This window comes from Penicillium chermesinum (genome assembly GCF_028974085.1).
Source record: "Penicillium chermesinum strain IBT 19713 chromosome Unknown utg000007l:1.0-2695246.0:1.0-2697696.0, whole genome shotgun sequence".
Classification (NCBI taxonomy): Eukaryota; Fungi; Ascomycota; class Eurotiomycetes; order Eurotiales; family Aspergillaceae; genus Penicillium; species Penicillium chermesinum.
In genome coordinates this window covers 576,986-596,913 of record NW_026695317.1, presented here as the reverse complement: position 1 = coordinate 596,913, position 19,928 = coordinate 576,986, and the positions used below count along the sequence as shown (strand labels likewise).

The following is a 19,928-nucleotide window of genomic DNA, read 5'->3' as shown; positions in this document are numbered from 1 at the left end:
AGTGCTGGTGTTCACTATATCACTACTAAATGATCATCGAGCACGCTCGCCCAGTATGGCGTCCATTGGATCTAATAGTATAATCATTCGCCAAGAGACGAAGAGGTATGGTGTTATAAACGCACGAACATGTCAAATTGGACAGTTCGTCTTGGTATACAGAAAGAGCAAATAAAGTGTCTGTTGTTCGCTATCCTGTTTCGATGTCACCGCCGCGCTCTCGCAGCTTCCGGATCTACGAGCATATGGGTGCTTGACGAGCCGGGATATCTTTACCGCTAAAGAAATCGGCACAAAGGTAACATGCGAGTTTCGCTATGAAAATTCCGTCTTATAGAGTGCCTTATGGCCCGCGGTTCTTGGCAGTTGATACAATTGGACCCAAAATTTGAGATACCTCTGTACAAGTCCCTGAGCAGATAAGCAAGCCTTATCCTTGAGAATCTTGCATAAGCCAAGCCTATGGAACCACAACGAAGAAGGCACCGACTTTGTGGTACGAGATATGAGGGTGTTCACGGACGGTCGGATCATAGAGCGAGAACTTTTCTGTGTGGAAGCAGGTCGAATTGCCCGAGGTGGCGAAGATCACGCTGATGGCGAAGTCGCTAGTGAGGTTTGCTGACAGTCCCGGAGGCAACTTGGTTCTAGGGTCAGTCGACTACCATATTCACACCGTCGATGGAAATGTGCATAGTACCGAGCAATCTTTACCTATTCACACGGAAGACGCTTCTCAATAGATTGATCGAGAAACCAGTTGGCTTTTGTATTTTTCGGTGACCTCGGTTTGGCGTTGTCAATCCAGGTAGTTCTGTGAAAAGCTTTGATTGCTGCGGGCGTGACTATTCTGGTGGAAACTGACCGGGGATCTCCAGGGTGCGAGATAGGAACAGCATATGGCACGGATGTTCACAGTCAGATGCATCTTTTGGCCAAAGAGGTCGGATAGCACCTTTTGAGGCCTTGAAGTTGAAAAAAAGTCTCAAATGATAGATATGCATTGTATGGCCGAGAGATGGATCGAGGCAGGACGTATGGCGGATCTGTTATAGATGAGTGGAGATGTATTCGCTACCATTGCAAGTCTGGACTCGCGGTGTTGCAGGCGAATCGTGATGGAGGGATGAAACCAAAGCGAGGTATTCGAATAAGTGAGCCTTCAGAGTGACTTCTATGATTCCACAACTATACTTCCGATCTGGCAGACTTTGAGATTTAATGGGTTGTGTGTACACAGAATTTTGGTGGTGCAGTGTTCCTGTCCCGATCTCCTCAATAAACCTCTCATCAGAACATATCCGTTGGACAAAACACGGAGGGTCCTCTGCTGAAGTGAAGTATGCATGAACCCTTCCAGTCCATCCAGGGATACGATAATTTCAGGCAAGGTATGCAGCTTCTGTTCGGAGGACTGTTTATGCTTATCGCTTATCGCGTACTGTACCCTGATGCGTCTTCCAATTGGTGGAACCAGGCGCTTTTCTGAACAGATTGCCTCCAACTGGAATGAGAATACGACTAGGGTCATGCCTGGGCCAGTCTATGACTTAGGCAGCCATCCTGCTGCCTGGTTTATTGAGCTTCTCCAGATGAAACAAGAAACCCCCGTTTGGTGTTAGCGTATGACTCCCAGTTTCTGCCACCGCCCCGCGTCTATAGCTTTTTTTTTTCTTCGATTCCCCACCATGTTTCTTTCTTTCTTACACCCCAGACCAGGCGGTTCTTTATATAAAAATGAAGTACGTCCTGGTATCTGGCGGCAAGTTCTATCAGTCAATTTATGACCCTTGACCCAATGGCTGACCACGGTCTACAGGTGTCATTTCCGGTGTTGGCAAGGGCATCATTGCCTCCAGCACAGGCTTGCTTCTGAAGACCACTGGCCTGACGGTCTCGAGCATCAAGGTTGACCCTTATATTAATATCGATGCCGGTACTATGTCACCAATTGAGTGAGTGAATACTCGCTGGGGACCGCAAGCGCTAGTCAGACATTGTACTGATCTATCAAATCTAGACATGGCGAGGTGTACGTGACAGACGATGGCGGCGAGATGGATCTCGATCTCGGAAACTATGAGCGCTACCTCCTGACAACGCTGACCCGAGACCACAACATTACCGTGAGCGAGCCTATCGCAGATGAAACAAATGGCTTCCTAAAGAACAACGCTGACTTTTGATCCCAGACCGGCAAGGTCTATCAACAAGTCATTGAAAAGGAGCGGGTGGGCAACTATCTTGGCAAGACTGTCCAGGTTGTTCCCCATGTGACCAACGCCATTCAAGAATGGATCGAGCGTGTCGCCAAGATCCCAGTGGACGAGTCCGGCAAAGAGCCAGATGTGTGTATCATTGAACTTGGTGGCACCGTGGGAGACATTGAGAGTGCGCCTTTTGTTCATGCCATCAGCCAGCTGCAGCGACGCGCTGGTCGGGGCAATTTCATTCAGATCCATGTGTCCTATGTGCCCTTGATCCACGGAGAGCAAAAGACCAAACCGACGCAAAGGGCGATCAGCGATGTGCGAAGCGCCGGGCTGAACCCTGATCTGATCGCATGCCGCTGCGAAAAGCCACTTGAGAGCGGTACGATTCAAAAGATCGCGAACATGTGCTCTATGGACCCAAAACAGGTCATTGCTGTACATGATGTTACCACCACATACCACGTGCCACTGCTTCTTGAAAAACAGAAGTTGGCTCAAACCATTGGGGACCTTCTCGAACTGTCATCGATCCAATTGCTGCCCAAGCTGATTGATGAGGGCAAGAGGAGTTGGAAGGACTGGGTGCAGTTGGCCCAAGGTCAAGACTATCGCCGTGAGACAGTCTCGATTGCTTTGGTTGGGAAATACACCGTCTTGAAGGATGCTTATATCAGTGTGTGCAAGGCGCTTGAGCACGCCGCCATGTTCTGTCGCAAAAAGATCGAGATAGTCTGGGTGGACTCATCTCACCTCGAGGAAGACACTTTCACATCATCGCCTGCCGAGTACCATAAAGCATGGCACGCTGTCTGCACGGCCGGTGGTATACTCGTGCCTGGTGCTTTCGGTACACGAGGAACAGCTGGAATGCTGAAGGCGATTACATGGGCTCGTACCAAAAAAGTACCCTACCTCGGTGTTTGTCTTGGCATGCAGCTGGCAGTCATTGAATACGCTCGCAACGTGCTTGGTATCAAGGATGCCGGAAGTGAAGAGCTTCACCCAGAGTCCCAGAACCAAGCAATCATCTTCATGCCTGATGTAAGTTCGCTGTCGACCATTATCATTAAGATCGGCATTAATATTGTAATCTAGGTCGATAAAGCGAAACTCGGTGGTACAATGCGCCTTGGAAAGCATCTTACGATTTTCCAAAACGGCACCGAGTGGTCTCGCTTGCGCGCGCTGTACGGACTGGACATCCCCCAAATCGCCGAAAGACATCGCCACCGCTACGAGGTCAATCCTGAGATGGTTGCTGACCTCGAACAAGCTGGCCTGTCTTTCGTCGGAAAGGATGAAAAAGGTGAGCGCATGGAGGTCGTTGAAATACGCGATCATCCATGGTTCGTGGGTGTCCAATTCCACCCCGAATACCTCAGCCGTGTCTTGGACCCGAGCAGATCCTACCTCGGCTTCTTCGCTGCAGCCGCGGGTTGCCTGGACGAAGTAACCAAGGCTCTCATCAATGGCGAGCGAAGTATTCGCATGGAGCACTAGGTGTCGTCAACGTTGATGGGTGACAGAACACCCGAAAGTAATCCAAAAATAGGTCATTATCTGTTGGGCGCATCGCATCCATCGCATCCAAATTTGCATAAAAGCTCACATATTTTGAACACTGTCTGGCCTTAAATCTATACAATAAATATGCGTAGCATCATTAGCATAGCCCCTGCCAATCAAAGAAATCCTCCCATGAAAAATAACCTGCACCAGATACTGTCGTCCGCAGCTCATCGAACAGATCATGGATCTCTTGGCCCGGGAGACTTGGGAAAGAGAGACCGTCTAGCCAAGACACTTGATTAGGAGTGTCGAGCGAGGCCATCGCATCTTCAGGCTGAATGTTTGCAGTCGTCGGAAACTCTCGAGAAGCCGAGCGTGGCGTGGGTCGAGTTGGCGAGGCAAAGGCCCCAGGGACAAGGGTGCTTTGCTTGGACTTGTGCAAAATATCTAGCAGAAGCTCAATGGCTCGTGTGATACCACCACTAGATTGCCCTCCTGGCTGGTACTTGTTGATCAGTGTCCGACACGTATTCATGATTTCAGACCTCTGGGCTTCCACTCCTTCTTGATCCGGTCGAGCAATTATATCAATGGACAGTAGAACCAAGGCAATGAAGGAATGCTGGTCAACGCTATGTGAGCGTCCAAATAGACACATGTCTTCCTCAGCCATAGAATTCCTCAACTCCAGAATCATTTTGGCACAATGTATTCCCATTTGGTGAGATATCTCAAAGGTCTTATCTGTGATACCAAGAGTCATGAAGGGCCGATGCAGACGACCGAGTCGAGAATAAAGGCCGTATAGCAAGATAGCTCGTTGCCGTGAGATATACGGGCGGTCTCGTGAAATCACTTCTTGAGATGAGAAATCTTCGTTATGCGACTGAAAGAATGGGGGTAGAGAGCTCAGCAGTGATGTGTACTTTTCAGTCACACGTAGGATGAGAGGATAAGAACTTGATATGGACGATCCTATATTTTGAAGGAGGTCAACGCTCTCGCGGGAAAGCTTGGCGACCTCTATTCGCTGCAGGAAGAATGACATTGATGTCGGTTGGTGGAGCTCTCGCGACACCGGCGGCACGTCGGTTGATAGGTTTTTGTCGTCGATGTTGCCAGGGAGTTCGGTAGCCATGTGCTGAGGGTTTATTGTGTAAGTGCCCTCTTGCGGCCCTGCAACATTTCCATGCAGCCTAGCAACTAACATTAGTGGGGGTTCCTTCGAAGCCCTGGATAACTTACCAATCGGTGCCGACAAGATACCACCATAGGCGCCTCTTGATCTCTGCCTCGATAAAGTCCAAGTCTTTCTCCTGAGCCTCCATATCCGTTTTGTGTAATTTCATTTGGATCGCTCTTGTATGGATAATACTTTTCAGAACATGGTACCTTTTTGACTGTCCTTCAAAGTCCAAGAGGAGCAGAAGGACGATAAAGCTAGACTGAAGAGACATTACAGAAGACGAATACATGGTATCTGGCCGCATGACCTCATGCAGTGCTCTCTCCACCCAAGCAGCGCTCCTTGCGTGTTCACGGCTGAGCTGATCAGTTACCCGGTGGTCATGTACGCGGCAGACGTAGTATGAGCCGGAGGCGAAGATGCAGACGAAAAAGATCAGGGTCTCGCGTGCGGGCACGGAGCTCGGCAGGCCTGCATACGTTGCTTCAAGGAGATCACGGGTGGATGGAACATGGATGAAGCGATCCATGCAGTCGACCGCTTCGACATAGTGCTCAAATAATTGCCGCGCAACATCTATAGGAGGGAGTATTCTGATAAGATCTTTCTCGGCCCGCAGGGCGATTTTTGTGGGCGCAGAGGTGCTTTCTCTTGTGACGGAAGGATCGAATGATTGATCGTGAGGCGAGCTGTTATCAATCCGAGGAGATGCAGCCATATATTCAAGGTGCTCCCAGGTTTTGGAAACATGTTCCCGCGATAGGTCTAACGGCGGATAAGAGTCGATGGACGGCAGCGAACTCAGATCCGCTGGCGATTGGTATGAGGAATTCCGATGGAGGAGCTGTTCCATCCGCTTAAGCCGTTCATTCATCTCGTACATACCCCTGGAGAGTCAACAGAATAGCTTGGAATAGAATGAATGATACATACCGTTCCAGTGATCGTACAGTGCTTGGATGTACCTGGGCATATCCGCCATATTCGCCTTCTAGAAGAACACTATCTTCTACAGCTGGATAAGGCTGGTTAGGATCGACGCAGGCGCAGCGAGGCTAGTTATTTTAGAATTCTTGCGTGTATGCTTACCAGAATCGTATTCGCATGTCACCCCTCGGGCTGTACAGCTTGAGCAGGGGCGCTTCTTATCGCATCGGATTTTCTTCGTTCGACAGAATTTACAGGACGCAGGCTGCTGCCAGGGGCTACGCTTTGCTTCCGAGGCCAAAGCCGCTCCTGGTCGCTTGAGGGAATTCATGAAGGTCTGAGACTGCCTCACATGGCCTCTAGCGACAGAAGAAACGTGATGGACTCGGGCGACACCCAACAGTTTGTACGTGATGATTGGCTGCTCGGACCTCCGCGGACCCCCGGCCCCATCGTTAGATTCGGCTCTGGTTCACTCGCTTTTCGCCATTTTAGAAGCTGCAAAACCCTTGAAAACATGGAGCTGTATGATTTCGAATTCATCAAAATACGCACATGCATGGCATAAACACCGCTCTAATACGATTCTCTGCATTCACGCTGAAGTGCCGTTCTTCCGCTGCTCCAGCCCTGCGCGCACCTTCGGCAATACATAACGACCATAGTCTACTGAGTCATTGAAGTTATCATAGCCCCGAATAGAGATAAGCTCGGCGCCGAGGTCGACGTAGTCAAGAAGAGATTCCGCAATGGTCTCCCACGATCCGACCAAGGCCGTTGAGGCACCGCCCGCGTTAGTGGCTGTCACGGTGGGATACCACAGGGCACGATCTTGAACATCTCCGCGAGAGGCAATATCGAGGAGTCGCTGAGATCCCACATTCTGAGGAGTAGTTCCATCCGGGATCCGCTTGTTGAAGCCCGATTCACGGTTGGCATTTAATGCGTCCAGGGTCCTATAGGCCTTCGCCCAGGCCAGCTCTTCGGTTTCCGCACCTATAGGATGTGGATTAGCTCGCATGATCATTGAACTCAATGAGGGATATATAAATTACCAATAGGTCGGAAAGTCACCCAGATACGAGGGTACTCTTCCCTAGGGCGGCCAACCTTGGCCGCCTCTGCATAGATACGGTCGATCTGCTCCTTTGTCTCCTTCAGCGGTTCACCCCACAGACCAAAGATATCAGCCAGAGATCCACCGATGCGATAAGCGGCATCCGAGGAACCTCCTACTGAGACAGGGATAGTGCCGTTTACGGGGCGGACATTGTTGCTGAAGTTCTTGAAAGTGTAGTGCTTTCCTTCCCAGTCGAACGGGTCCGTAGAGCTCCACGCCCGCTTCAGAATTTTGATGTATTCTTCCAGACGCTCGTATCGTTCCTCTTTGCCCAAGAAGTCACCCTCTCTCGCCTGCTCCGCGTCATTGCCACCGGCGATGAAATGGACTACTGCGCGTCCCCGGCTGAGCTGATCTAAGGTTGCAAGGGCCTTTGCTGCAACGGTGGGGTATAGGGTATTTGGCCGGAGGGCAATGATGATCTTGATGTTTTTGGTGACGGCCGCAATAGTTGCACCGAGTGTGAATGGGTCGAACGAGGATGAGTTGTAGGGAATTAGGGTGTAGTTGAATCCGTAGTCATCTAGAGAGCGGGAGTAGCGAATAAGGAAATCAGGGTCGACGGGGGCTTTGTGAATGGGGTGGAGCTCGTTTGAGGCATTGGCGAACGTGACGCTGATGAACTCGGTGGGCATTGTGGGGATATACAGGATGAACGGTATTTCGATCAGCAGATGGAACTTAGGGATATTGCTATATTGAAGATGCGACTAAAAGCTCTTATAGTTCAATCATGCGCGATCACGCAAGCCATCGAACAATTGCGTCTTACAGGTACCACACGCGTTTCATCGGATAACCTCCATAGCCAGCCATGTCATTGAGTCTGGGGTGTCAACTCGTGGTATTTTGGGGATTGATTGAGGGGCTTGAATGGCATTAGCGCATTCGGAATGGCGCAATGGTTTCGCCGGATGGCTCATCGATCATCTTATCATTACCAATCTTTCTTTTTGTTGGACGATGACCATACCAGAAACGGAGGGTTTTTTTAATTCCACCGGAGGAAAATGATCAAAATACCACCGAGATAGCAGGGTTAAATGGAGTGAATAGATGATTGAAATCCAACCGGTGTGTTTTCTCTTCCTCAAGGTGGCGGGTTTTGGTCGTAGTGATAGTTAGTATAAGCGCTGGTTATATAACTGCAGACGAGGGGATTCTGGACTAGTGGCACCACACCGGTGCGCAGAGCCTTTCGTAGACTCTAGTGTGATTAGATTCAGTTCGACTCTGCAAGTTGATTCTCCATCTAAATTAGAGGTAGTGGTGGACCCCAGCGGCTGTGAGTTGATCATTCAAGCACTTCAGGCCGACGGGGCGAAGTCCGGGCTCTCAGCCAGCCAAGTATCTAATGTTATTGGCTGGACGCCACGGCGCTCCACCTCCCGGGCTTAACTCCGGCTCATCTCGTGTGTCCGACAAGATGGGCACGTCAGATTTGACCTGCTCGAGGGTTTGAGCAAGGAGCTTGAACTATATCCTGTAGTTTCATGATTTCCGCCCCTTGGATCTTCAGAAAGCGCCAATGGAAGACCACCTTGACCCGGAAAGACCTCCGTCGCCAGTACGACAGCTGCGCAATTCATTTGGTGATCCGAAGCCCCCCAGAAATCAGCCGCCGGATAACAAGCTGTGTAGCTTGTCGAAAGCAAAAGATCAAATGTGATATGCCAGGCGCTGAGCCACCTTGCGCTCGATGCAAGAAACGCGGATTGTCGTGCACCGTGAACCGGAGCCTGCAGATGCTGTTGGAGGGCGACACCGCGTAGGTTTGCTATATAGGGAATGATCGAGCTAGACCACTGATAGAATATTTAGATGGAAGTACTCCATGGAAAAGAAGGTCCAGATGCTTCAAGACACGATTGGTCAGCTCGTCGGTCATTCAGCCGGAGACCCCACAAGGCAATTGCATGCGACGGATGGTCCTAGCACTTTGTCTGGATCTGTTGATCGAACCAAAATCGCTTTTCCTCAATGCCCAAGTACATCGAGCCCTATAAATGCAGGAAATCGTTGGGACGTTGTCATGGACCCAAGCCTGGGCCCTGGTGCTGCCCCTGGATCATACATCACTCAAATATCACCAGCAACTACAACCAGTAATGCTTCGGACTTGATTGCCAGAGGGATCATTACTCTTGAGAACGCGAAGCTATACTTCTCGAAATACCAACAGAGGCTTGATCACTTCGTATACCGCATACTTGGAGATCATAGCGAGGTGACCTTTGATAGCACTCGGAGGGCATCTCCACTCTTGATCGCCGCCGTCTGTACTGTAGGCGCGCTCCATTTTGCCTCAACACATGCGGACTTCGATCTGTGTCGAGCAGAGTTTGTTTCTCTCAGCGAGAAGCAGAGCTTTGCGCCATGTTCCTCCATCGAAACCGTGCGGGCGCTCTGCATCGGCGCTTTCTGGCTGACAGACTTATCCTGGCCTTTGGTTGCAACCGCCTTACGCGTGGCTACAGATATGCAACTTCACAGAAGCTTCTTCAAAGCCATGAGTGGGGACAAGGCGCACTACATTCGGACGAGGCTGTACTATCATGTGTACGCCTGCGATCATCATGCATCAATTGCATTCGGCAGACCTCCTATGACTCGGGAATGTGAAGTGATCCGCCAGGCTAGGAGCTTTATTAGCTGTGCACACGCGACCGAGGATGATTCCCGTCTCGTGAGCCAGGTTACTCGGTGGAGCCTTCTCACAAATGTTTTCGACACCTTCGGCGTCGATATTGACCGGCCTATCTCGGATATTGAGATTGCCCAGCTCAGGAGGTTTGGGTCATCACTAGATAATCTTCGTGCAGAATGGTCTGACCGTTTTATCGCCAATGCCCATGTCGGGAATTACCCTCGCAAGGGTGTTATGCTTCAGTACCATTTTGCGAAGCTCTATCTTTGCTCGCATGCCTTCCGCGGAGTGCCCGGCGAGGCTCACCCCATGTCGACGGGAATGCGGATAGAACTCGACGAAATAGCGAATAGCGCAGTCTTTTCGGCTATAGCCATTCTTCGCTCTGTGGTTGATGACGCAGAGATTCAATCTTTTCTGGATGGACTCCCAGCCTACTTTGATATTATGATTACCTTTGCCGTTGTATTTCTTCTCAAAGTCTCAGCCAGAACTTCGCATTATGTTCAGCTCGACCTACTCAAGATAAAGAGTCTTTTAGACAATGTCGCAAGTACACTCAACACGGTCGCCTCTATTTTGCACCCGCGGCATCTCCTTACGAGCATCTCAAAAGGGGTCCAAACACTTGTGAGCCGGTTTGATCCAGCAGAAATGCAGTCTTCTATCGCCATCTCTGAGCTAGCAAGTCCTCTACCTGAAACAGAGTCCTTGAATACCGACCTGGGATTCGATCCCTACTTTCTGGGCGCGTACGATTTCCAAAATAATCAAACGATGGACCTGAGTTTCGACTTCCTTGAAAACCTGGACTCTTGATACCTGAAATGACTGCAACCTTCTCAGGTAGGCTTTGACCAGTTGAGAACCAAATCAAAAGCATCGTAATTCCGCCAGTCCACTTTCTCGCTAGCATCCTGCACATTAGAGACAAGCCGTGAGAGAAGCAACGGAACCTGCTGCTCCGACAACCCACCATGGGATCTCAATGGATGGTCCCCCACGGTTGACAGATCATGTTCATCTCTTCGACTACCGATGACCGTATCTTCGCGCGAAATGACAACAAAGTCTCCCTCACGGTCAAGTGGCAGATCTAATTCTTTCGCAGCCGTCCGACCATCCAACACCAATTCGAATTCCGGGACCAATTTGCAAAAGTCAATCATATCCGCCAGGCTCTCACCCTTGTTCACATGGACCCGAACAAAAGAGCCAAGTGCCCCATGATGCTTGACGAAGGGATCTGTGATTGGGCAGATGACCCTTGCACACCTGGTTCCCCACTTCTCGATCAACAGATCCTCCAAAAATACAATATTTGGTTTGCCATCCGCTCCAGACTTCGCACTCATCCCGTGGTCGCCGGTGACAGCAACCACAGCTCCAAGGTCCACCAATCTACCCAACCGCTGATCTAAATCCGTAAGAAATTCATTCGACTCCGGTGCCCCTGGAGGATACTTGTGCTGCACATAATCTGACAGAGTCAGATAGAAAAGATCTGCTCGATTCTCTTCCAGCAGCTTGATCCCGGCATCCAGAACGAACAGGGACAAGTCACCCGAGTACTGGCTGGGAGCCTTCCTTCCCACCCACTGCTCCACATTCTCGATCCCGTTCTCTGCGAGCGTGCAACTGGCGGCTTTCTCGGAGGAGAAACATATAGCACCATTTTCAGGCACAAGGCCATGGGCCAGAATGCGCCGCAGCTTATCCTTAGCTGTGATCGCGGCGACTCGCACGCCACATTTCGACATCTGTTCCAGGATCGTCGACCCACGCAGCAACGAGTCATCTTGGATCATGATCTCCTTCCCTGTTTCGCGGTCGAGGTAGAAGTTTCCGGCAATGCCGTGGACGGAAGGAGGTTGGCCTGTTATGATGGAGACATTGTTAGGGTTGGTGAAGGAGGGCATGCAGCTCTTTGCCGTGACGTGGAATCCCGCGTCCACGAATCGCGCGAGGGTTGGCAGGATACCGTCTGCAATGCCCCGCGATAGATACTCGGGGTCGAATCCATCGACGCAGACGACTACCGTGGGCTGTCGTGGAAGATTGTAGCTTCGACCGTGTAGGGTAAATGAATCGGCAGTCATCTTGACGATTTGTTCAGGGACAGAATTCTCTTCGTTTCTTCCATAGATGGGTGAAAAGGAAACCAAATCGAATGGTATTCTACCTCATCTTCAAGGAATTCGATGTCTTATATATTGCGATCGTGCCTTCTCTAGTAAATCATACGAACGGACTTCGCCCCGGCGCTTGGGCAGAGCGCAAGCCAAGTTTGGGTGGGGTGGACGGACTCCGTTCCGGTCGCCGCAACTTGACCTTCAATGACTGAACTGGCAAAGCCAAAGTACGAATAGAAAGTGGTAAGTTCAAGATGAACTCCTCAGAGTTCATTATTTGAAGACTTAACGCCCCGGAGTTCTAGAGCGTGGCCCATAATGTAATGGCCATATGCAAGTCGGTCCGGGTCCTTAAGGAGTCAGAGGAGTCAATGTAGCAGCGTTTTGACAGTGTGATTTTTGAATAGCATTGAGAGTGCACAATAATGAGCTGACAGCCCTCGCTCCAGTATGCATTGATATGATCGAGTGGTTGCAAAGAGGAAAGTGGATTATCTCTAACAGGGGATACTTCCTACTAGCAACGTAAAGACGCGGAAAGTTCCACGAGGAAGGTATCATTATTCTATTATGCGCATTTATGCATTGATCCAGTGGTTTCTTTTCGCAATATTGAGAGGAGTTTCCCCATCATCGTCTTTAGCCTCAACACATAGTCCCCGCGCTCGGAGAAGATCGAACCAAGGATGTGCACGATGTGAGTCAAGTCGAGCCACATGATGCAGAAGACTCCGGTTGGCTGCATCAGTCTCCGTCAAGGGTAGCCCGCTCTCTCAAATGCATCGAGTATATTACGACCAAGGGCATAGAACCGCTCATAGTCCTGCTCTTCCTCCTCGCACCAACGCCCATTCTTGGTGGAGAAAAGCATCTCTAACGCCGTCACGCCGTCGGCATTTCGAGCTCTCGGGTCCGCTCGCTGCAAGAATAACGGCAGCAAACCCCTCTGTTCATGACCCGCACGATCCCCCGCACCGAGCTTGCTCGCAGCAAGGTAATGCAAACCGGTATTCCCGCGACTGTCACGGACCGATAGATCTGCGCCGGTGGCCACAAGATCGTACACGGTCTTCTCAAGGTGGAAAAGAGATCGAGGCACATAGTCCTGATTCCGGACCGCGTGGCCCGGTGACCCGCTGTCTGGGTCGCAGAAGTCGCGCATTCGTCGGATCGCATACAGAATGGGGTATACTCCAAACGAGTCCGGCTGATTGATGAGGCTAGGGCATGTCCGGAGTAAGTACTTCAGCGAAGTATTAATAAGAGGAGGTATGTCATAGTTGTCGCGGTCGATAAAGGCGAACAGATGGTGCAGCGCGTTCTGGCCAAACTTGTCCACCGCAAGCAAATCCGCGCCGCGGGAGACGAAAAATTCAAGCAGACTTGGGCCGGTGCATACAGCAGCAAACCGCCCCGTTTCTTGCCATGGGTTTCCCGGCCGCGAGTAAGGGTTCGGCAAGGCGTCGGGGGCCTGCAGACTCATGAAACAACCGTCGACTGCGCCATCTAGCCCGAGAGTGCTACGGCACGCCGAAAGAAAAAGCGTGCGGCCTTGCGGGTCTCGCCGTTCGATATCTAGGTCGTCTCCGAGAAATTCTAGGATGGGCTGGATAAATGAACCAGCTTCGATCAAAGAGTGCAGAACACTGCAGCTTCCGTACTCGTGGTTAAGGACAGGCTCGTAATTGACATGGACTCCCAAATCCCGGGAAACGTAGCCGGGAGAGTCAGATCTTCTTCTTTCCCCGGCCAGGCCGAGTCGATCGTACTCTTGCCTGAGGGTCTCGTTGATGATGCCTTGGCGAGCGAGACTGATGGCCGTCAGATCCAGTTCATCATCGTCATACCCCGGCTCTTCACTGGCCCCTGGGACCGCAGGATAGAGCTGATAGCGGAAAATAGGTTGGCGAAATAACCCCCATGGGTCGGCACCATGCCGCAGTAAAGCTGTCATCAGGCGTGCTGTTTTGGCCAAGTCAATCGTCTCTCGGGGATCGACTCCATATCGCCATCGGTCGGCTAGCCTCAACGCGGGCATTTCTGTAAAATCAACAGTGAACTGTGGCGGACCTGTCGCTTGTGCACGAACATCTTCATCTACCAGCCCGGAGAGGACGGAGTCCGGTGCTTCGAAATGTGCATTTGGATCGACTCCCGAGGCCAATAGAGAGTTCACGCGTCCCTCCCAGCCCTCCGCCGTGGCACGCCGCAGGTCCAGAGCTCGGACATTTTCGATGTGAATTCTCATCGCAATATTACCCCGGAGTGTTCCGTGAGCACAATAGGAATTGGACCGATTGGCGGTCTAAAGAGCGGTCAATCCCGAGGCTTCTTTGAACAAAATGAATTGTCGAATGGCGACAAATGCCGCCCCGTACGCGCTCTGGTATCCGCTGCCGTGAAGATTGAAGATTTCAGGCGGGAGGTTACATTGCGAAGTGGGGACGGGGTTCCCCGGCTTTTCATGACGAGTCCGGGCCCATACTGCGATGAAAGTTTGGTAGCGACTAGAACTATTATTGATTAGACACGACTAGCGTGAGAAGCGAAGTCAAGCTAGAGCGAGTCCGTCTCGATAAACGACACAGATTGTGGGTCGAATTTGTGAAAAGGCCGGAGGTCACCGGCGTCATCTGACGCTAAGGACTTGAAGGTCATGGTTCGGATCATGCAAGAACAATGTGCCACTTTATTCATAGCGCAGGGCTACCCTAGATATATTACAAAGTAATTTCTATTTGGAACCCGCAATGCCCCCGGGTTATCGTCCAGACAAACACTCGCCAAACGGTGCATTCATTGTCAGGAAACATTGACCGGCAACATTGTGCCCGGCCAATAAGTAAACGCAGTGTATATTTCGCTGAATAGAGTGGGTATTATAAGGATTAGTTATTATCAGCCATACCTTAAAAAAGAACTTGGCCTTGATCATCGTGTCCTTCATTCGCTCTCGTGCTGATTCTTTCTCTTACCATGACATCCCTTAAAGTATCGTTACTTCAAGCGTGCCTTTATGAAGTCGACCACATCCTGGTTGTACTTTGCCATGTAGGTGTGGTGGGGGCGTCGCCGTCCAAGGGAAGGATACCGCAGCTACCGATGCACATTAGTGATGGAATCGAATCGGAAACGCTGCGTTCATACCATCGAGAGTCTCCAATGTCACAGTAATTCTGGAGAGCATCGGCGAATGGCTCGCATTCAGCAGGGTCAAGACGAGGGAATTGCTATCAACGGGTCAGACCATCGGGCCTCCAGTATCATAGTGATGAGGTTACTTACGCCCAGTCCCAGGGTACAGTTGCCCTTGTCCCATTTTTGCAAGGGAAAGAATGTTTCGTCCCCGTAAGCAATAGCAGCAATCACTACACAATATTAGCCTCTTGTGCGCTCCGAGTTCGCCTGTCCTATCGCCTTACCAAATTTGTTGTAGGATGCGTCCAATGGCGCCACAGGTGAGAGGAGCAATGACGATGTTCCACAAACCGCGTCTGTCATGACGACTGCGCCCTGTACGTAGATCTGTAAGAAGTTGTTCCGCGGCCTGTAGGGGTAGCGCGAAAGGGTAACCTACCAATGAATATCCGACGACAGCCATCTTGCTCTGCGGGCAAGATTTGTGGTATTCCGTAACATAGCTCTGCATTAGGTGGGCGCCGTTGTAAACCGAGTCAAACTTGTTCTCCTCGTTGTAGTTGAAGGGGAGCCCGAGGCTGGTTGACCCCGGGATCTGGGCAAGGATCAAGTCCTGCAGGGTGACCATAACATCCAGGGTGGAGTTCGGGTTCCCAGGGCCTTGGCCACGGGCAATGATCGCATGAACGCCTGTTGCGCAGTCGTCGGCTGCAACACTTTGGGCGAAGGATGGCTGGACCGCGCCGATGGCGATCAGTGCCACGGAAGCGGCACCGAAGATCTTGTCGAACATCTTGCACACAATAACACAATGTTGTTATAGTTCCAGCGACGCGGGTGATGCAGAAAATTCCCACAGTTCTTGGCTCTCCTGCTGTTTAATAATGCCAAAAAATAGACCACCGACTAAGGGGAAATTGTAGCTTCTGTGCGCAAATCTTGTTTTTGTAGATAGGCCTCCGATTTGGACTAAACGCGGGATCGAGCCCATGTGGGTGGCCCATTCGCGACCCGCCCATCATCTTCCACGTTCACCATTGGGTAGATCGAGGAGCTTCGGCACTGTGCTGCGAGGTTGAACGTGAATCCGCGAATCGATGGTCTTGTTAGAACTGAATAGTGGGGGCTCGATCCGCGTTAAGTTCACCGAAGATTGGGATCGACAGGGGGGCGCCGTCAAAGCGAATTTAATCGCACATAGGCACCATTTGTGGCCATAATAGTTATGTTGTACGCTCGGCTTGGGCGAATCACAGCGCTTGAGATCAATTACCTAGCTTTCAATATTGCTGTCGTAAATATCCTAACTTGGAAATATCGCTGTTCAGCTGGAACGGACTACCGGCCTTGTAAATGCTTGGACCGATATCAACTTCGGATCCAGTCCATGAGGAATTTCGTCCCCTCTAGCTATATTGAAGAAGCTGTCTCTCGGTAGGACTGCCTTGGCCATCCGAGGAAGTGTTTCAGTCCAGCAGAGCATAGCACCGAAGGGCGCTGATATTTTCTTGAGGCAGCGTGAGTCAACTTGCAGTTTCAGCTGCCTTGGCCTGCTAAAGATTACTTGGCAATCTTCGAGGCACACAGATGTCGCCCTCCTCGATCCAAGTTGCTTCCAGTATGACTGGTCTGTCTGGCAGTGGGGAGTCTTCTGGGATGATTGCTACTAGTACATAGCACGGTCAGCAAAATCTGCGATCCTTGAAGAGGTCTATATGAATCTTGCACTAAATCTCTATAAGGATTTATCTGCGAGCGTAATAGTATCGCGATGTGAACACGCGACAGGAGCTTTTGCATTGTGCCTTTCCTGCTCGTAGTGCCATGGGGCTACTAGTACTCCTCCATAGAAAATGCCAGTGGTGGTATGTATAAAGAGGCTTGCCTATTCATAGCTCCTCAAGAAGCATTCAAATTGAGCGGCGAAACGCAGGAAAATGATGTCAACTGTGGGATCTCAAAAGTTGCAATCATCGCTTTGGCAATAGTCAGCTTGGTCTTTGAAGGCTCGACACGGAATCCTTACCAACGATAGCTCCATACATCCCGAGGCCACAAAGAGACAATGATGCCAAGGCATAAACGACATGCCAAACATTCACTGCTACCTGAAATGTACCACCAGAAAAGAAGCCATGAATCCATCTCTGATAAGCTTTCTTTACCCGTGGGACCTCGCCTGTGATCGGGTTAAAGCCTTCGCCTTGGTCCTCCCGAATCGCATTCTTTTGAATGTCGTAGCCTAGCGCAAATATAGGCGGAATCGTGTAGGTCAAGTTTAGCAGCATCGATGCCGAGATCACACTGACGAACCCAAAATAGTCCGGAATAGCAGCAGCTACGTTATGATCAGGTTAGCTGTTGAAGATCGATAGGTTTCCCGGCGGGTCCGACGTACCTATGACGAACCCAATCGCCCAAAAAATCGGTACTAGCGATGCATATATGATCTTCCCCCGGCGCGTCTCCATTGGTGGAGCATGAAAAAGATCAAGCAAGATATTGTTGTAAAAGACCTTGACCCCGATATTGCCGTAAAGACCTCCGGCGATAAGCGCGGTAAGAAGCGTGGTCATGTTGCCGGCCGTCTGCCAGCCGTAGATGCTGACCCCCTGGTAGCTGGGGTTGTAGCTGTATTGTCCCTGCAGGTAATACACCACACACCCATATGTGAGATATAGAACGTAAATGAAGAATTGGGCGCCCCACATCGCCTTGAGAAAGTCTCGTGGGCGTTTCATTTCCGCCATGAACTCGATATACAGCTGCAGACCAGCGTATGCGAGCACCCCAGACATCATGCCGTTGATTGCCCCGACTAGCCCACTGGGCGGGATATTGCCGTAATGGATAATTGCGGGGTAGTGACCGCCCATAGGTGTGATGGTGTTCGGGTCCACGCTCCCACCGGCAGATCCAAGTTTGGAGATCGCATAGTTCGGTGGCGAGTTGGCCATGACGCCCATGGTCATTATCATGACAAAAACATTCAGCCACACTGCGCAGTTCGCGATCCATCCGTATGCGCGAAGGGTTCGAATCTGGGACACGAAGAATCCGACGATCGCGAAAAGGGCGGGGCAGACAATGTAACAAAGTCGGAACTTAGAGACCTGGGAGATGTTTTGTCCGTATTGCAAAGTGACTTGGCCGACAAGCAGAAGCAGTGCGATAGCTTGAAGAGCATTCGTGACATGTCGGCCCCACCGACCAAGCGTTCTAAAGCCCAGGTCTCCGTAATTTCGGACGGGATATTCGTAGCTGTCGAGGCCAAGGTACACACGCCAAAGCAAGTATCCGGAATACCCGGCCATAAACCCAAAGACGGTGTAGAAAGCAACGCCCTGCATCCTGATTAGACTGCGGTTTGGATGATATGCGACGAGGTAGCTTACCGGGCCCCAGCCCAGAGTGCCCATAGTAAAGCCGGTACCATATGGACCCAAAACATCCGTGGTAATTAGATAGAAACCTATGCGTCTGCGTTTAGTGCGAATCATATAAGTCGCCTCGGAGATGACTGAACATACAGGCACCCCAAGAAGCCGTCCTCAATGCCCGGCTCGCATTAGTCCACTCCTCATCTGAAATCTCCACTCTCCTGTCTCGATTTATGAAATCCTGCTCCTCCAAGGTAGTTGAGGGCTCTGGGGGGACTTCACGGTCTTTCTTCCCAAACCATTGCCTGATATTCAACACCGGTGGCTCTAGACTAAGTTCTTCCTCTCGAGTTCGTTTCGCATAATAATTGTACTCTTCGAACGTGATGGTCGGATCGTAAGGCTCGCGAGCTTGCGGCTTGATCAGCGTCGACGAAACTCCATGAGACGTATCAATAACTGGCGCTTCAAGTTTCTGATCCATGTCGGCCACAGGCAACGGAAACTCCTATCTGGGCTCATTAGGAGTAAGCAGAGAACGTGGGCAACTTATACGGAGACGCAGCATCCGCGCTGTCCGTGCCTATCGGGTTCCCCATAAGTCAAGCATTGGCCAAGAGCGCCAGCTGCGGGGATGCAGCCAGCATTTCTCTGGCTTGATTTGTCCGGGATGTCTTCATTTCCGACCGAGCGATAAGCTTCGAACTGCTCTTGGTTGGCCAAGAGTTCTCTGCTGACTGTATGATCGTTGACAAAACTAGATCGTTCTTTGCTAATAATCCCCACCTATGGTCTTATCATCCCATGCCCCTACTACCTCTATTGGGATCTTACCTTCTGAAGGCCCTTTCGTCTGCTGGAAGTGCTTATGGGGCCATGAATAGGGGCTCCGTCGGAGTTAAACGGTGCGCGGAGGCCCGAGCGAGTGTCACAATCTCTCGGAGAGACTAACGTTACATGGAAACTACGGGCCGGCCATAAGCAGCTTCTGAAAGGGAATAAATAATACGCACTGGGATGTACTGTCAAAATAAGACGAAAGGCATTCGTGGGCAAGTGACCAGCGGGACCGGGATATCAGCTTCTCTATGGTACAAAGCGACGTGGGCCCAGAAATCCCCCCCGGGCAGGACTAATGTTATTGTAGCAGGTAGGCCAGCAGAATACGCTTGGGTCATTTCTTCGTTGCCGGGCATATATTACTGTATATTAATATCTCTGTCGAATCGATGTGATTGCTTGCGTAGAGAAGAAGATCACATGATTGCAGGTTGACACCGAAACAGGACTTCAGGGGCCAGTGTGATAAGGCCTCCGCTTTCTAGTCCCGGGGATTATTAGACTGCGAGATCGATAAATAGTATGCACGAAGCTTGAACGGTCGCAAGCGAGGATTAATATATATTGCGTAGTTTGCGGGGGTCTATGCCCAATGTGGCAGCTCCAACGTCGAGGTACTCCGTGGGTGGTAATCGATTGTGAATGCCTTTGCTAGGAAATGCGACCCCGATCCGTCATACAGTTGCACAGATGATTAGGAGAGCAGAATGATATAGCATTCTGGTCTTAAGGTCATGTTTTGATCTGGACTACGTTCCAAAAACGCGTAGGTTAGTTTCCGGACGACATCGTATGATGCATATTCAATCTAGAAGAATACCCGATGAGAGCTTATT

General features: G+C 50.7%; 9 protein-coding genes across 9 annotated transcripts; 2 read left to right on the top strand and 7 right to left on the bottom strand.

The window, feature by feature from the left end:
• Nucleotides 1-1,451: 1,451 nt before the first annotated feature.
• N7468_008940 (CTP synthase) lies at nucleotides 1,452-3,713 on the top strand (the record flags this gene model as incomplete). Its single annotated transcript, XM_058478236.1, has 5 exons — nucleotides 1,452-1,617; nucleotides 1,820-1,955; nucleotides 2,021-2,126; nucleotides 2,193-3,254; nucleotides 3,309-3,713. 5 exons carry the CDS (start codon nucleotides 1,452-1,454, stop codon nucleotides 3,711-3,713), a joined length of 1,875 nt encoding a protein of 624 aa, XP_058326566.1.
• A 163-nt stretch (nucleotides 3,714-3,876) lies between these two features.
• On the bottom strand, nucleotides 3,877-5,782 carry N7468_008939 (fungal specific transcription factor domain-containing protein; the record flags this gene model as incomplete). Its single annotated transcript, XM_058478235.1, has 2 exons — nucleotides 3,877-4,918; nucleotides 4,968-5,782. 2 exons carry the CDS (start codon nucleotides 5,780-5,782, stop codon nucleotides 3,877-3,879), a joined length of 1,857 nt encoding a protein of 618 aa, XP_058326565.1.
• A 648-nt stretch (nucleotides 5,783-6,430) lies between these two features.
• On the bottom strand, nucleotides 6,431-6,856 carry N7468_008938 (bacterial luciferase-like protein; the record flags this gene model as incomplete). The annotated part of the gene is made up of 1 exon (XM_058478234.1): nucleotides 6,431-6,856. The coding sequence occupies one exon, from the start codon at nucleotides 6,854-6,856 to the stop codon at nucleotides 6,431-6,433; it is 426 nt and encodes a 141-aa protein (XP_058326564.1).
• Nucleotides 6,857-6,867: 11 nt separating this feature from the next.
• On the bottom strand, nucleotides 6,868-7,590 carry N7468_008937 (bacterial luciferase-like protein; the record flags this gene model as incomplete). The annotated part of the gene is made up of 1 exon (XM_058478233.1): nucleotides 6,868-7,590. One exon carries the CDS (start codon nucleotides 7,588-7,590, stop codon nucleotides 6,868-6,870), a length of 723 nt encoding a protein of 240 aa, XP_058326563.1.
• Nucleotides 7,591-8,483: 893 nt separating this feature from the next.
• N7468_008936 (fungal specific transcription factor domain-containing protein) lies at nucleotides 8,484-10,421 on the top strand (the record flags this gene model as incomplete). The annotated part of the gene is made up of 3 exons (XM_058478232.1): nucleotides 8,484-8,592; nucleotides 8,633-8,723; nucleotides 8,777-10,421. The coding sequence occupies 3 exons, from the start codon at nucleotides 8,484-8,486 to the stop codon at nucleotides 10,419-10,421; spliced, it is 1,845 nt and encodes a 614-aa protein (XP_058326562.1).
• Nucleotides 10,422-10,444: 23 nt separating this feature from the next.
• On the bottom strand, nucleotides 10,445-11,701 carry N7468_008935 (short-chain dehydrogenase; the record flags this gene model as incomplete). Its single annotated transcript, XM_058478231.1, has 1 exon — nucleotides 10,445-11,701. One exon carries the CDS (start codon nucleotides 11,699-11,701, stop codon nucleotides 10,445-10,447), a length of 1,257 nt encoding a protein of 418 aa, XP_058326561.1.
• Nucleotides 11,702-12,488: 787 nt separating this feature from the next.
• Nucleotides 12,489-13,982, bottom strand: N7468_008934 (uncharacterized protein; the record flags this gene model as incomplete). Its single annotated transcript, XM_058478230.1, has 1 exon — nucleotides 12,489-13,982. The coding sequence occupies one exon, from the start codon at nucleotides 13,980-13,982 to the stop codon at nucleotides 12,489-12,491; it is 1,494 nt and encodes a 497-aa protein (XP_058326560.1).
• Nucleotides 13,983-14,748: 766 nt separating this feature from the next.
• N7468_008933 (uncharacterized protein) lies at nucleotides 14,749-15,665 on the bottom strand (the record flags this gene model as incomplete). The annotated part of the gene is made up of 5 exons (XM_058478229.1): nucleotides 14,749-14,830; nucleotides 14,882-14,964; nucleotides 15,020-15,102; nucleotides 15,157-15,259; nucleotides 15,312-15,665. The coding sequence occupies 5 exons, from the start codon at nucleotides 15,663-15,665 to the stop codon at nucleotides 14,749-14,751; spliced, it is 705 nt and encodes a 234-aa protein (XP_058326559.1).
• Nucleotides 15,666-16,771: 1,106 nt separating this feature from the next.
• N7468_008932 (Amino acid transporter transmembrane) lies at nucleotides 16,772-18,736 on the bottom strand (the record flags this gene model as incomplete). Its single annotated transcript, XM_058478228.1, has 5 exons — nucleotides 16,772-16,848; nucleotides 16,899-17,210; nucleotides 17,271-18,216; nucleotides 18,268-18,344; nucleotides 18,403-18,736. The coding sequence occupies 5 exons, from the start codon at nucleotides 18,734-18,736 to the stop codon at nucleotides 16,772-16,774; spliced, it is 1,746 nt and encodes a 581-aa protein (XP_058326558.1).
• Between the last annotated feature and the right edge of the window lie 1,192 nt (nucleotides 18,737-19,928).